General features: G+C 47.6%; 1 protein-coding gene across 2 annotated transcripts in view; it reads right to left on the minus strand.

Annotated features, from left to right (window-relative positions):
- Positions 1-12980, minus strand: part of DGCR8 (DGCR8 microprocessor complex subunit) — a 30698-nt gene that overhangs the window by 10507 nt on the left and 7211 nt on the right. For both annotated transcript variants that reach the window (XM_064362814.1, XM_021673944.2), the window contains 6 exons: positions 12794-12936; positions 12349-12631; positions 10795-10992; positions 10457-10558; positions 9225-9323; positions 7619-7701 (listed from right to left, as the gene is read on the minus strand). In XM_064362814.1, the coding sequence (XP_064218884.1) occupies positions 7619-7701; positions 9225-9323; positions 10457-10558; positions 10795-10992; positions 12349-12631; positions 12794-12936 (908 nt within the window). The remainder of the gene's footprint in view (positions 1-7618; positions 7702-9224; positions 9324-10456; positions 10559-10794; positions 10993-12348; positions 12632-12793; positions 12937-12980) is intronic.

A 12980-nucleotide genomic window follows, 5' to 3' on the forward strand; every position in this document is an offset into this window, starting at 1 on the left:
CCTGGGCTACAGAGCGAAGACTCCATCTCAAAAAAAAAAAAAAAATACCAATAAGAGATCACCACAAATTTTGTGACAAGGAAATGATGCCAGTTCTGTTCCTCCTTTTTCCCTTTTTAGTCAAGTAGCACACATGCTTTGCACTGAGCCTCTCCTTCCTGGCAATGGCACAGGGACCCAGAGCCCTTGGTGGGCTCTGTGGCCACGGCACCTCACAGCCATCAACCCGCTCCTCCCGGACGTGTGTCAACCCCACCTCTGGAGTCCACAAAAGGAGGGGATGCTAGCCCATGGCCCAGGCTGTCCAGGAGACAGTCCAAGGACAGGTGTTGGTACCTCTGCACAGGGAGCTGGGAGGGGCAAGGGGCAGGGACACAACTTGAGAGCCTGCTCAGTGGGAGGGGACCAGCAAATAGGAAATTCCCAGAAACAGGAGGCATCTGCCCCAGTCTAAACCCCCACTCTACAACTGAAGGAAAAGCAACTTTCCCCTCTGACAGATTTTAAAATGGGGACATCAGATTACATATATACAAATCAGAAGGATCAAAAAGCTTCTCAGGAGGGGCACATAGAAAAGGCACCCTAAACCGAGGCATGGGATCATAAAAACACTGGGTCTTTTCTCAGGTTCCCAGAACAGACCTCCTAAAACCCTTAGGATTTCCTAAGCGCTAGGTTTGTCTTTTGTGATTCAAAACAACCCCACCACAGAGCTTATGCTGAGGAGGTGGCTCAGGGTGGGCTCCCCAGAGAGATCAAATGTGTGATTAGAGGGAAGGCACTTTCAGCCCTTCATAAAAAATAAATTTCATAAGTAAAATGTTTTCCTGAGTTTCCTGAGCCCTAGTAAATTGCCAAGCCCAAGGAGGGGTCCCTTGCTGGGTGGCAGGGGCCCCCACTTGTAGATGGCATAGGAAGTGGGGGCTGTCTCTTGGAACTGAACTCCTTACCTGGGGAGATCTGACACTAGCTCCAGACAGACTGCAGCCAGGGAGGAGTCGAGGAGAAGTGTAGAAAAAGCCCCAGGCAGGGGAGTCTACAGCGGAAGCCACCACATGCCCTACCCCATGTCCTTCTCCACCTAGGGAAACCTCTTCACTACTTGGCAAAGTCGTTTCAAGACAGCCTCTCCATTTCCCTAGAGTGGAAGAGCCCTAGAATGGAGGCTGAGAACCTGACTCCCAGCTGGGCCCTCTCTGGCACTAGAACCCACAGTGGCTCACAGACATTTCCACCACCCCATAACAAAGAACAGGGAGGGCCTTTACTCAGACAGGAAGGTGGCATGAGACCTACACAACTCAAGCACCATCATCTGCAATAACCCATGCTAAGAGTCTTGGTGGGCTAGGGTCTATGCAAGCGCTTCCCCAGAAGGCCTTGGAAGCCATCTTTCCCACAGTTGGGTCACTCAGAAATAAAGGTCAAATGTGGCCAGGCGCGGTGGCTCACACCTGTAATTCCAGCACTTTGGGAGACCAAGGCAGGCCGATCATGAGGTCATGAGGTCAAGAGATCAAGACCATCCTGGCCAACATGGTGAAACTCCATCTCTACTAAAAATACAAAACGTAGCCAAGCATGGTGGTGTGTGCCTGTAGTCCCAGCTACTGAGGAAGCTGAGGCAGGAGAATCTCTTGAACCTGGGAGGTGGAGGTTGCAGTGAGCCAAGATCATGCCACTGTACTCCAGTCTGGTGACAGAGCAAGATCGCATCTCAGAAAAAAAAAAAAAAGTCAAATGTGACTCTTCCTGGAGCAGCTGGTACTTGGAGACCATGCTTGATCCAACTGTGGTTTGCAATCTGTCTGTAGCCTGTCCACAATGAAGCAGTTACATAAAGCACATAAAACATTCAGAAACTTGAGAGCAAGAGGCCAGGTATGGTGGCTCACACCTGTAATCCCATCACTCTGGGAGGCTGAGGCAGGAAGACTGCTTGAAACCAGAAGTTCGAGAAACTTAAGAGCAAGTTAGTACTACCATGGACACTTAACCATATTTTATAATAGCACCAGTTCACAAAGATAAGAAAACTTTACAAAACCCATTCTAAAGTAGTTCTGGAATGGCCAAATAAAGAACAACAAAATCTGCTCTCCCCATCAAAGCAACAAGGACACTAAGCAAAAATGGTCAGAACCAACTCTCAGAACCCTGGAAACTAAAGAAAAGCTTTCAACAATCTGAGGAGTGCTGACTCAAGAAAGACAAGCAAGTCTTGCTAAGAACAAGGTATTGCTGGCATCTTAACTCGCCCCATTCCCAGCCCTTCTCCCCAGCTCTGTGGTATCACTCAATACAGAACGGTCCTCAAGGTGCCAGGCCCAGAGAACTGTAGCTGCTGGGTCTACCTTGGCCACCCTCTGGAAAAGCCTTATGGCAGTACTTGTCTTTATTTGACCTCACTCATTGAAAACAGCTCAGTTCCTCAGGGCATTTGTCAAAAGCAATCAGTGGCAATTGTTTCACCTTGCAGCTGCTGGGGGCTGGGGCACTAGTGAGGCAAACAAGAGGCTGGCCAAGAACCCAGGAAGTAAAAGCTGGAGATGTCCATGGGGCTCTGAAAGGCTCTAGCATATATCTGGAGATGGCTGGGTGCACGCCCAGGAAACCTCCCAGCTGACTGGCCTAGAGGCTCTGTGCAGGTGGGAGGGAAAGGCTAAGGCAGCTGGAAGCCACCAGAGCATGCCAGGTAAGCCCCACAGGCCCACAGCTCTCAACACAGGCTGGGAGACTTACTGGCTCAGGGAATTTAAGAAAATTCCTGTCCAAGCATCAGGAGACCACTTAGCTAAAGGGCCAGTGTATTCAGTGGTCATCACAAAAAATACACACTTCACAAAATCAATCTAGGAAAGTCACTATTATGAGGTAAATTTTCACCCCCAAATTTACATGTTGAAGTCCCTCAGAATGCAACAGTATTTGGAGACAGGGTCTTTACAGAGGTCATCAAGTTACAAAGAGGTCATTAGGGTGGGCCCTAATCCAGTGTGACAGGTGTGCTTATCAAATGGGGAATGTGGAGACCAGCATGACCAGCATGCACACAGGAAGAAAGGAATGAAGACCGCCAGCCTCCACCCACAGAGAAAGGCCTTCCCTTAGTCTTCTGACACCTTCGTTTTGGACTTCTGGCTTCCAGAACTTGAAACTAAACATCTCTGTCATGTAAGCCTCCCAGTCTATGATACTTTGTTACAGCATCCCTAGCAGACTGATGCAGTCACAAATAGAGAGCAAGGACATATGACAAAAACTATAAACTTCAGGGAGATGAGGTAATCTGATTTCCAGAACTGCCACATTTTAAATGTCCGATTCTCCACAACAACAAAAAATTCTGGACATGCAAAAAAAAATAGGAAAGTAGAGGCCAGGCACAGTGGCTCATGCCTGTAATCCCAGCACTTTGGGAGGCCGAGGCAGGTGGATCATCTGAGGTCAGGAGTTCGAGACCAGCCTGGCCAACATGGCAAAACCCTGTATCTACTAAAAATATAGAAATTATCCAGGTGTGATGGTGCGTGCCTGAAATCCCAACTACTCGGGAGGCTGAGGCAGGAGAATTGCTTGAACGTGGGAGGCAGAGGTTGCCATGGACTGAGATCGCACCACTGCACTCCAGCCTGGGTGACAGAGCAAGACTCCTTCTCAAAAAAAAAAAAGAAAAGAAAAGAAATAGGAAAGTAGAGACAGCCTGTACATGAAGGGAAAGGCAGTTTAATATACACTCTCTCTGAGGACTGGATTTACCAGAAACAGACTTTACATCACCTACAGAAAACATGCTCAAAGGACTAAGTAACCATGTCTAAAGAACTGAAGTATAATGCCAGCATGGTGGCTTACACCTGTAATCCCAACACTTTGGGAGGCTAAGGTGTGCAGACTGCTCGAGCCTGGGAGTTGGAGACCAGCCTCAGCAACATGTCATGTCGAAATCCCATCTCCACCCACCCCCAAAAGTACATACATATATATATATATATATATATGATTTTTTTAAAAAAGGATTAAAGTATAAAAACAATGCATTACCCAATCGAGAATTTCAAAAAAGAGATAGAAATTATGAAACATTCACTAGAGGGGTTCACCAGCAGAATCTGAGCAGACAGAAGATAGAGAAGCAAACTTGAAGACAGGACAATTGAAATATCCACTCTGAGAAACAGAAAGAAAAAAGGACAGAGAAAAAAACAACAGAGCCTCAGAGACCTGTGAGAGATCATCAAGTGTACAATTTACTGACCAAGAAAAAGAAGAAAGCCTCGAATTACTGCAATCAGGAATGACAGCAAGGGACCATCAGAACCATATAGAAATAAAAAATGATCATATGGGGAAACTAAAAACCAATATATGCTAATCAATTAGATAATCTACATCAAATGGGAAAAAATTCTTAAAAAAACACAAATGATCAACATTGGCTGAAGAAAAAATAGATAATCTCAATAGACCTGTAACAAGACTGTATCGGCCGGGCGCAGTGGCTCACACCTGTAATCCCAGCACTTTGGGAGGCCGAGACGGGTGGATCACTTGAGGCCAGGAGTTCGAGACCAGCTTGGCCAACATGGTGAAACCCCGTCTCTTAAAAAAAAAAAGTAAAAAATGAACACCTGGCCGGGCACAGTGGCTCACGCCTGTAATCCCAGCATTCTGGGAGGCCAAGGCGGGTGGATCACGAGGTCAGGAGTTCAAGACCAGCCTGGCCAAGATGGTGAAATCCTGTCTCTACTAAAAATACAAAAATTAGCCAGGTGTGGTGGCAGGTGTCTATAATCCCAGCTACTCAGGAGGCTGAAGCAGGGAACAGCGTGAACCCGGGAGTGGGAGGTTGCAATGAGCCGAGATCAAGCCACTGTGCTCCAGCCTGGGCGACAGAGCGAGACTCCATCTCAAAAAAAAAAAAAAAAAAAAAAGAGGGCCGGGCGTGGTGGCTCACGCCTGTAATCCAAGCACTTTGGAGGCCAAGGCGGGCGGATCGCCTGAGGTCGGGAGCTCAAGATCAGCCTGACCAACATGGTGAAACCCCGTCTTTAAAATAAAAATAAAAAAAAATTAAAAAAAAGGACACCAAGCCTTCACAAACTATTCCGTAAAACGGAAGAAAAAGGAACATGTTCCAAATCATTTTATGAGGCCAGTATTATCCTGATACCTGTACCTGTTGTTATACTGGACAAAGATATCACAGGAAAACTACAGATCAATATTGCTTATAACTACAAATATAAAAATCTTTTTCTTTTTCTTTTTTTTTTTAGTTCCCAAACCTCAATTCTTGACTTCTGTTATAAAATTCCTTAACAAAATACCAGCAATATGAATCCTGCAACATATTAAAGAAATCGACATATGCCATGACCAAGTGGGATGCAAGGTTGGCTCACCATTCAAAAACCAATATAATACACCGTATTACTAAAATAAAAAATAAAATAAAATAAAAATACATGATCATCTGAATAGAAGCAGAAAAACATTTGACAAAATCTAACATCCATTTCTTAAAAACTCTCAGCAAACCAAGAACAAAAGCAAATTTCCTTATTCTGATAAAAACCCACAGCTAATATAGCACACTAAGTGAAGGAAGCCAGTCACAAAAGACCATATATTATATGATTCTACTGATATGAAATGAAATTCCAGAGTTAGCAGATATATAGACAGAAAGCAGATAAGTGGCTTTTGGGGGTTGAAGAGAACTGCGAGTGAATGCTAATGGGTATGGAGCTTCTTTGGGGGTGACGAGATATTCTAAAATTAGGTAGTTATGATGATTATACAACTCTGAATATACAAAAATCTACTCGGTTATATAGTTTAAATGGTCAAATTTATGGTAACTATCTCAATAAAGCTACACCCTTCAAAATTTCAGAAGCCCTTGCAACAAATATCCAATTTACCCAAAAAGGTTTACAACTCGTTTTAAATGGTTCTTCATATTAGCTGACCCTTGAACAACATGGATTTGAACTACATGGGTTCACTTACACAAAGATTTTCTTCTGCCTCTGCCACACCTGAGGCAGCAAGGCCAACTCCTCTTCCCCTTCCTCCTCAGCTATTCAACATGAAGATGAGGAGAATAAAGACCTTTATGATGATGTTTCCATTTCAAAAATAGTTAATAAATTTTCCTTATGATTTTCTTAATAACATTCTTTTTTTCTGGATTCTAACCAATGGGAAGATAAAAGGAAGAAAAAAAATAACATTCTTTTCTGTAACTTAATTTAAGAATACAGTATATATCAGTCCCGAACCCCCAGGCCATGGACTGGTGCCAATCCATGGCCTGTTAGGAACTAGGCTGCATAGCAAGACATGAGTGGCACGGGGGCAGGCGTTTTTATCGAAGCTTCGTCTGTATTTACAGCTGCTCCGATCACCTGCATTACTCCCTGAGCTCCATCTCCTGTCAGATCAGCAATGGCATTAGATTCTCATAGGTGTGTGAACGCTATTGTGAACTGGGTATTCAAGGGATCTAAGTTGTGCAATCCTTATGGGAATCTAATGCCTGATGATCTGTCACTGTCTCCCATCATCATGAGAGAGAACCACCTGGTTGCAAGAAAACAAGCTCAGGGCTCCCTAATATAGAACCCAAATTCTATATTATGGTGAGTTGTATAATTATTTCATTACATATTACAATGCAGTAATAATATAAAGTGCCCAATAAATGTGATGCGCTTGAATCATCCATTTCCCTGCCCCTCCAACACCGTCTGTGGAAAAATCGTCTTCTGTAAAACTGGTCCCTAATGCCAAAAAGGTTGGGGACCGCTGTAGTAACATGTACATACAACATACAAAATATGTGTTAACCAATTGTCAATGTTATTGGTACAGCTTCTGGTCAAGAGTAGGCTACCAGTAGCTAAGGTATGGGAGGACTGAAAGTGATGTGTGAATTTTCGACCACGTGAGAGGCTGGTGCCCCTAACCTTCACGTTGCTCAAGGGTCAAGTGTATATAGAACAATCTAGGGCTGGGCACAGTGGCTCATGCCTGTAATCCCAGCACTTAGGAGGCCAAAGCAGGTGGATCACCTGAGGTCAGGAGTTCAAGACCAACCTGGCCATCATGGTGAAACTCCATCTCTACTAAAAATACAACATAGCCAGACATAGTGGCATACACCTGTAATTCCAGCTACTCAAGAAGCTGACATGGGAGAATCATTTGAACCCGGGAGGTGGAGGTTGCAGTGGGCCAAGATCACACTCCAGCCTGGGTGACAGAGCAAGACTCTGCCTCAAAAAAAAAAAAAAAAAAAAGAATCTAAATCTTGTAGACTCTGCCTCAACACAAACCTACGTGTACTCAACATTTATGATACACACTCGATGCTGCAAAACAGGACAAAAATCTCTAACCAAAAGGACATTTTTTTTCCCTGCCTATACAAAGATAGGCAAGTTTCCTCTTTTATGAAATACAAACAGAAGAACCTGGAGGCTGGATGACTAACCAGCAGGTCATGAAAGGCACAGGCAAAGCCCATGGACAGCCCCAGCTCATACTAACAGGGCAAGGAGCCTCACTGCACCCGCAGCTCCCAGCAGGGCAAGACTACAACACTCACCTCGAGTTCTTCACTGTCTTTGGCCTTCTCCTCAGAGGTCTGTTTAACAAAGTCAGGGATGAGTATTTCCAGTGTAGCTCGGGCTGTGAAAAAAAAGAGCCCGAGGATGAGCCTTGGGCACTGCCCTCTTCTCAGGGCTCAGGCAGATGTCCCACCATCCTGCAGAGTGAACTGTGCACTGCTGCCACCCATCCCCCACAGCTCAGGGGCTGAGTGAGGGCGCTGAGGAGTGGCAGCACTTCGGAGACAGGGTGAGAAGACAGAAGGAAAAGCCCATCCTAAGGAAAAGAGACGTGGGGCAGGCTACTGGAAAGCCTCACAGGCCGTACTAGGTGTGTACGCTCTCACCCTGAGATCCTCGGAGCAGGCAGAGAGGAGCTCGGAGCTGTGTGTTAGGGAACCACTTTGGTGGTACGTAAGAAAACGGCTTCGCAGGCCCTGGACCACGCAGGGAGGCCTGAGAACAGGCTGCTGCAGTCACCTAGACCAGGTGGCAGCAGCAGTGGCTGCCATGGGTGGAGAAATGCAGCCAGATCTGAGAGACACTAGAGGGAGCTGCCAGAGCTCTGCCGGCAGAGCACGGGCATGATCACTGGGGGTTGGGGGTGTCACAGCCAAGGGCTGATGGCTCTGTAGACCCCACAGAGCTGTGAGTGCTGGCAAGATACGGAGCCAAAATGTCTATAGGGCAGCCAGAGTCTGAGCAGGGAAAGTCTGGGCAGGGGAAGTTCCAGCACATGGGGAGGAAAGTGGGTGACCCCGCAGAGAGAAGAGCACACAGCCACACCCAAGGCATCTCCACCCCCACACAAGGCTCCACTGCAAGTTATCGTCAAAATCTCCGCAACACCCACTTTGTTGAGCTGCAAAAGTCTCCTAGGCAGAATCTCTCTAAGATGGGCAGCAGGCCTTCTGGAAAACACACGGCAATGGCTGATACCTCAAGAATTGACCTGTGGGTGCAAGGGCCTGGGGTACACCCAACACCACCCTGCAAGAGGCCAACTAACACTGACGCTGGGGCAAATGGCTTTTTGTGAAAGAACGCTAACTACCACGAATGCTTGGCACCAACACAAATGGCAAGGACATGGTCCAAATCCTTCCCAGAACTGTGCTGTTCCAGGTGTTCTGCGTGGCTAGGCCTAAACATGGAGTGGGAGGACTCAGGAAATAGTGCTGGTAAGTGCCAGTGCCACTGGGGGAGGATGCCGAGAGCACGCTGGCCCACTTCTCCTCTCTCCTGGCATGCCCACATGCTGCTCAGCTTAAAAACAAACTCGCAAAACAGCGTGTGCCCAGCACAGCCCAGTTGGCTCTAGGCACACCCCTGAATATGTGCAGGGCCAGGACTAGGGAGGGACACACTGGCCCAGCTGTCATTCAGTAGAGAGACCTTCTACTTCTAAGTCTCACATTTTACTCTATTTGAGTCTTTTCCAATGAGCATGTAACTATAAAAATCAAAGTAGATGATTACATAAATAAAATAAACATGCCCCACCACACCCCCCACCTGCCACCACTGCTCAGCCCCTCCCTAACCAAGCAGCGAGGCAGACACAGCAGGTAGCACGTGTCTTTAACACTCAAGCAAGCACATTACCAGCTTTATTCTTCGCAAGTTTTTTGCTGCTTGCAGTTCCAGATCCGTAAGTCACACCATCAATGGTCACCGAGGCACCAAAAGGCTCACTTGGGTTCTCTTAAAATTAAAATTACTTGTTTTAAAACATATTAGTCAAGACATTAAAAGTGTGTGCATGATCTGCCCATGCCGACAGACAAGGTGCAGTCAAGGACTGTCCCTGCAGAGAGTGAGCCTATGCTTGACTGCAGAGACCTGGGGCTCCCTGGGACTGGAGACGGGCAGTGGACAGGCAGCAGCAAAGGGCACAGCTGGGAAAGTGGAGGGAAATTAGCACATGGGAGATGGTCAGCCAGAGGGGCAGCAGGAGGCTGGGGGCAGAGCCGCCCAGACAGTGACTGAGGTCTATGAAACACGGACACAGGGGTTAGGCGTGGTGGCTCACGCCTGTAATACCAGCACTTTGGGAGGCTGAGGCAAGCAGATCACAAGGTCAAGAGATCGCGACCATCCTGGCCAACATGGTGAAACCCTGTCTCTATTAAAAATAGAAAAATTAGCTGGGCATGGTGGCGCACACCTGTAGTCCCAGCTATTCGGAAGGCTGAGGCAAGAGAAATCACTTCAACCCAGGAGGCGGAGGTTGCAGTGAGCCGAGATGGCGCCACTGCTCACCAGCCTGGCAACAGGGCGAAACTCCATCTCAAAAAAAAAAAAAGACGGACACCGGACTGTCAGAGTGGGAAAGCACAAGATGTGGCTTGCCAAAAAAACACCAACCCAAAGGATGAGTGATCCCCAGGCTCCGGCTTCCAAGGGGAAAAGACTGGTCTTCACAAAGGTGTGGTAAGGGTGCCCAAGGAAGACAGAGCTGGTGGGAAACACATGTCCAACGACCCTTCAGACACCTGTGGGCACCAGGCGATCAGGGAAAGGACACAGTGCACGGCGGAGAGGCCTTGCTCACAATGAGGCTGTCCATTTCCAAGCCACAAGCAAGGCAGATGGGGCAGGATGAGGAAGGTGGGGAGAGGGGACAGATTGGAAGGGGAAAGTAGAGCCACCCACGCAGGTGGGACAATGCTCCAGGAAATACGCTACCTATCTGCAGCGCACTGCTCTCTACCCTTTCCTTCCCTTCCCTCCCGTCCCAGGAGAGTAGGGTTAGCAGTCAGCACCTGCCTCCCTAGTCCTGACTGAAGTGAAGCCTTGTGATTCTTTAGGACTGAAATGGAGAAGGTCAAACTTACCACATTCAAAGAAATTATAGACAGGGCGGACCTTGAGGACGCGCTGCATGTACTCGTGCAGGATGCAGACCTCAGATTTTCCGTTGGGGTTAATTACAAACTCTGTGACAAAAAGGACCATCTCAGCAAGTGTGAAGAAGTGCCACAAGCCAGCACACTGCTTCCTGTTATCATGTCAATAATTAGGGGCTCACCACCGTGAATGTGGCAGACCCCTGTATTCATGGGATAAACATAAGCTCCAAATGAAATATAACTCATAAAACATGTCCTCAACACAACACATTAGAAATAACAGCATAACCAATCTGCTGATATTAAAATACAGAGGCTTATACCTTTCTTTGTGGGTGCATCTTGCACTGATAAAGTAATGAGCTTCTGATTGGCCGGCAAGATGGGCCTCTCGGACTCTGCCTGCTTCCGCTTCATTTCTCGATTAAATTGCCGCCGCTCAGCCCAAGTCCTGAATTTTTTCACAGTAACTTGCTCAAAGTCAAAACGCTTCTCCAGGTAGCTTCGAAATTCCTCGAGATCTGTCCCAGATTTACCAGAGAACCAAATAACTTAACTTCCAACATAGAAGTCAGGTTCTCAAAGCCCAGTGCCTGGGGCCCCAGACCACACAACACTATTTCCCTTCCCTGTACCTTTCAAAGGGGAGGGAAGCAAAGAACGAAGGCCTCTCTATACCAGCTTAGATGATTCTGGCAGGTCCCTTCTAGATGAATTTCTGAGATGTTCTTTTACTTTATTTGGGGCAAGAACAAGAATATAAAAATGAAAAGGAAAAAAGAAAGCTTAGAAAAGTCAGATGGCTGGCCAGGCGTGGTGGCTCACACCTGTAATCCCAGCACTTTGGCAGGCCGAGGTGGGTGGATCACCTGAGATCAGGAGTTCGAGACCAGCCTGACCAACACAGAGAAACTCCATCTTTAAAAAAAAAATAAAAAATTAAAAATAAAAATAAATTTTAAAAAGTCAGATGGCCTTCAGGACTACCTCCGTGTATCAAAACAGGTACCTGAATGCCAGCAGCACCTGGGCTCCAGGTGCCTGCCACCTCTCTGACAACCTCACTTTTTTCCCTCCGGCCATCCTGGCCACCTCTACACTCAGCAACACAACCCAAGCAGCTCCCTGCACAGGGCCTCACATTTGTCACATTTCCTCCCAGGCCACTTCCCCATCCTCAGCAACAGCCCCCACCACACAGCTCTTCTAGGGCACCCCACATTCCACAGAGTTATGAAGACAGGCTGGCAGTGATGTGCAGGCAATCAGAAACCCAGAAAATGGCAAGTGCTCTTTGAAAATAATCCAGCAGGCAGGCTCAAAGAGACCTGCCACCACTGAAGAGAGAACTAAGACTTGAATGGTGGGACTAGGCTAAAAGACATGAAAGAGAGAATGCACAACACCAGCACACATTCAGCAAGCAACTGCAGGACTGAAGAGGGAACTGTCCATAGATCGGTGACAGTTTCCCAACACTGAGTCACAGACTGAAGAGGCTCACTGAGCTCATCAAGATAAATCGAAACAATGCCACATGAGCACATCCTACTGAAAAAGCAAGACTTCAGGAAAGATCATATAAGCAACCAGTAAGAACAAGGCCCACTGACAGACAGTGCCAGCAGCCATCTCCCCAGCAGCCTCAGCCATGTGGGCCCCACAGAGCCCAGGCACAGGAGCCTGGGGTGCTACACCCAGGCAGGTTCATGTAAGGGCAGGAAGACAGGCCTTCAACCACATAAAGAGTGGAGGTATGCAGCCCCTTGCTCACAAGTATGACTATGAACTGGCAACAATGATGGCCTTCATTAGAAAAATAAGGCTCGTGGGTCCCAGAAGGCAAGAAGAGAAGAAGACTCCTTAACAAAACTCACCAACAGATTCATCTTTGCACACCTCGACTTTGGCCTTCACCTGCCCCAGGGCTCCAGGGGCTGCCTCAGCACCTAGTGGGTCTTTCTCATCTGGGGGCCCCGGGTCAGCACCCATAGAGTCAGGCTCATCCAGGGGGAACTCCAGCTCTGCAGATCGGCTCAGGGGCTTGACAGGGGACACGTCCCCACTGGGGGTGAGGTCACTGCTTTGCTCCCGTTCCTCGTTGTCCTTCATTTTCTTATAATGCAGACAAGGGATGCTACTCAGAGGAGGGTCGTGTTTCTGTGGATAGTGAAATTGCAACATGGATTACAAGGACAACCTGAGTCTAAAACTCTGATGCCTCTCACTGGCCTCTGCTTTGCTGCAGTGCCATGCGTGTAGATGTGCATGTTTTGGTCTGAGAACTTACAAGCCTAAAGTCACAACTGATGCCTCCCCTACCCGTATGCTTCCCGTTCCCAAGAAGTATGGCCTGGACCAGGTGACCACCCGAGACTCTCTGTGTAGGTACACCGGGACTCCAGAGTTATGGAATGTCATGATCCACCCGTCCGGCAGCGGCTCTGTAGGTGGGCGGCCACGACCTGCACAGGAAGACAAGAACATCCTATAATCACTTTAAAAACAC

Source organism: Aotus nancymaae, unplaced genomic scaffold (genome assembly GCF_030222135.1).
Source record: "Aotus nancymaae isolate 86718 unplaced genomic scaffold, 86718_ANA_hifiasm-v0.15.2.pri h1tg000049l, whole genome shotgun sequence".
Classification (NCBI taxonomy): Eukaryota; Metazoa; Chordata; class Mammalia; order Primates; family Aotidae; genus Aotus; species Aotus nancymaae.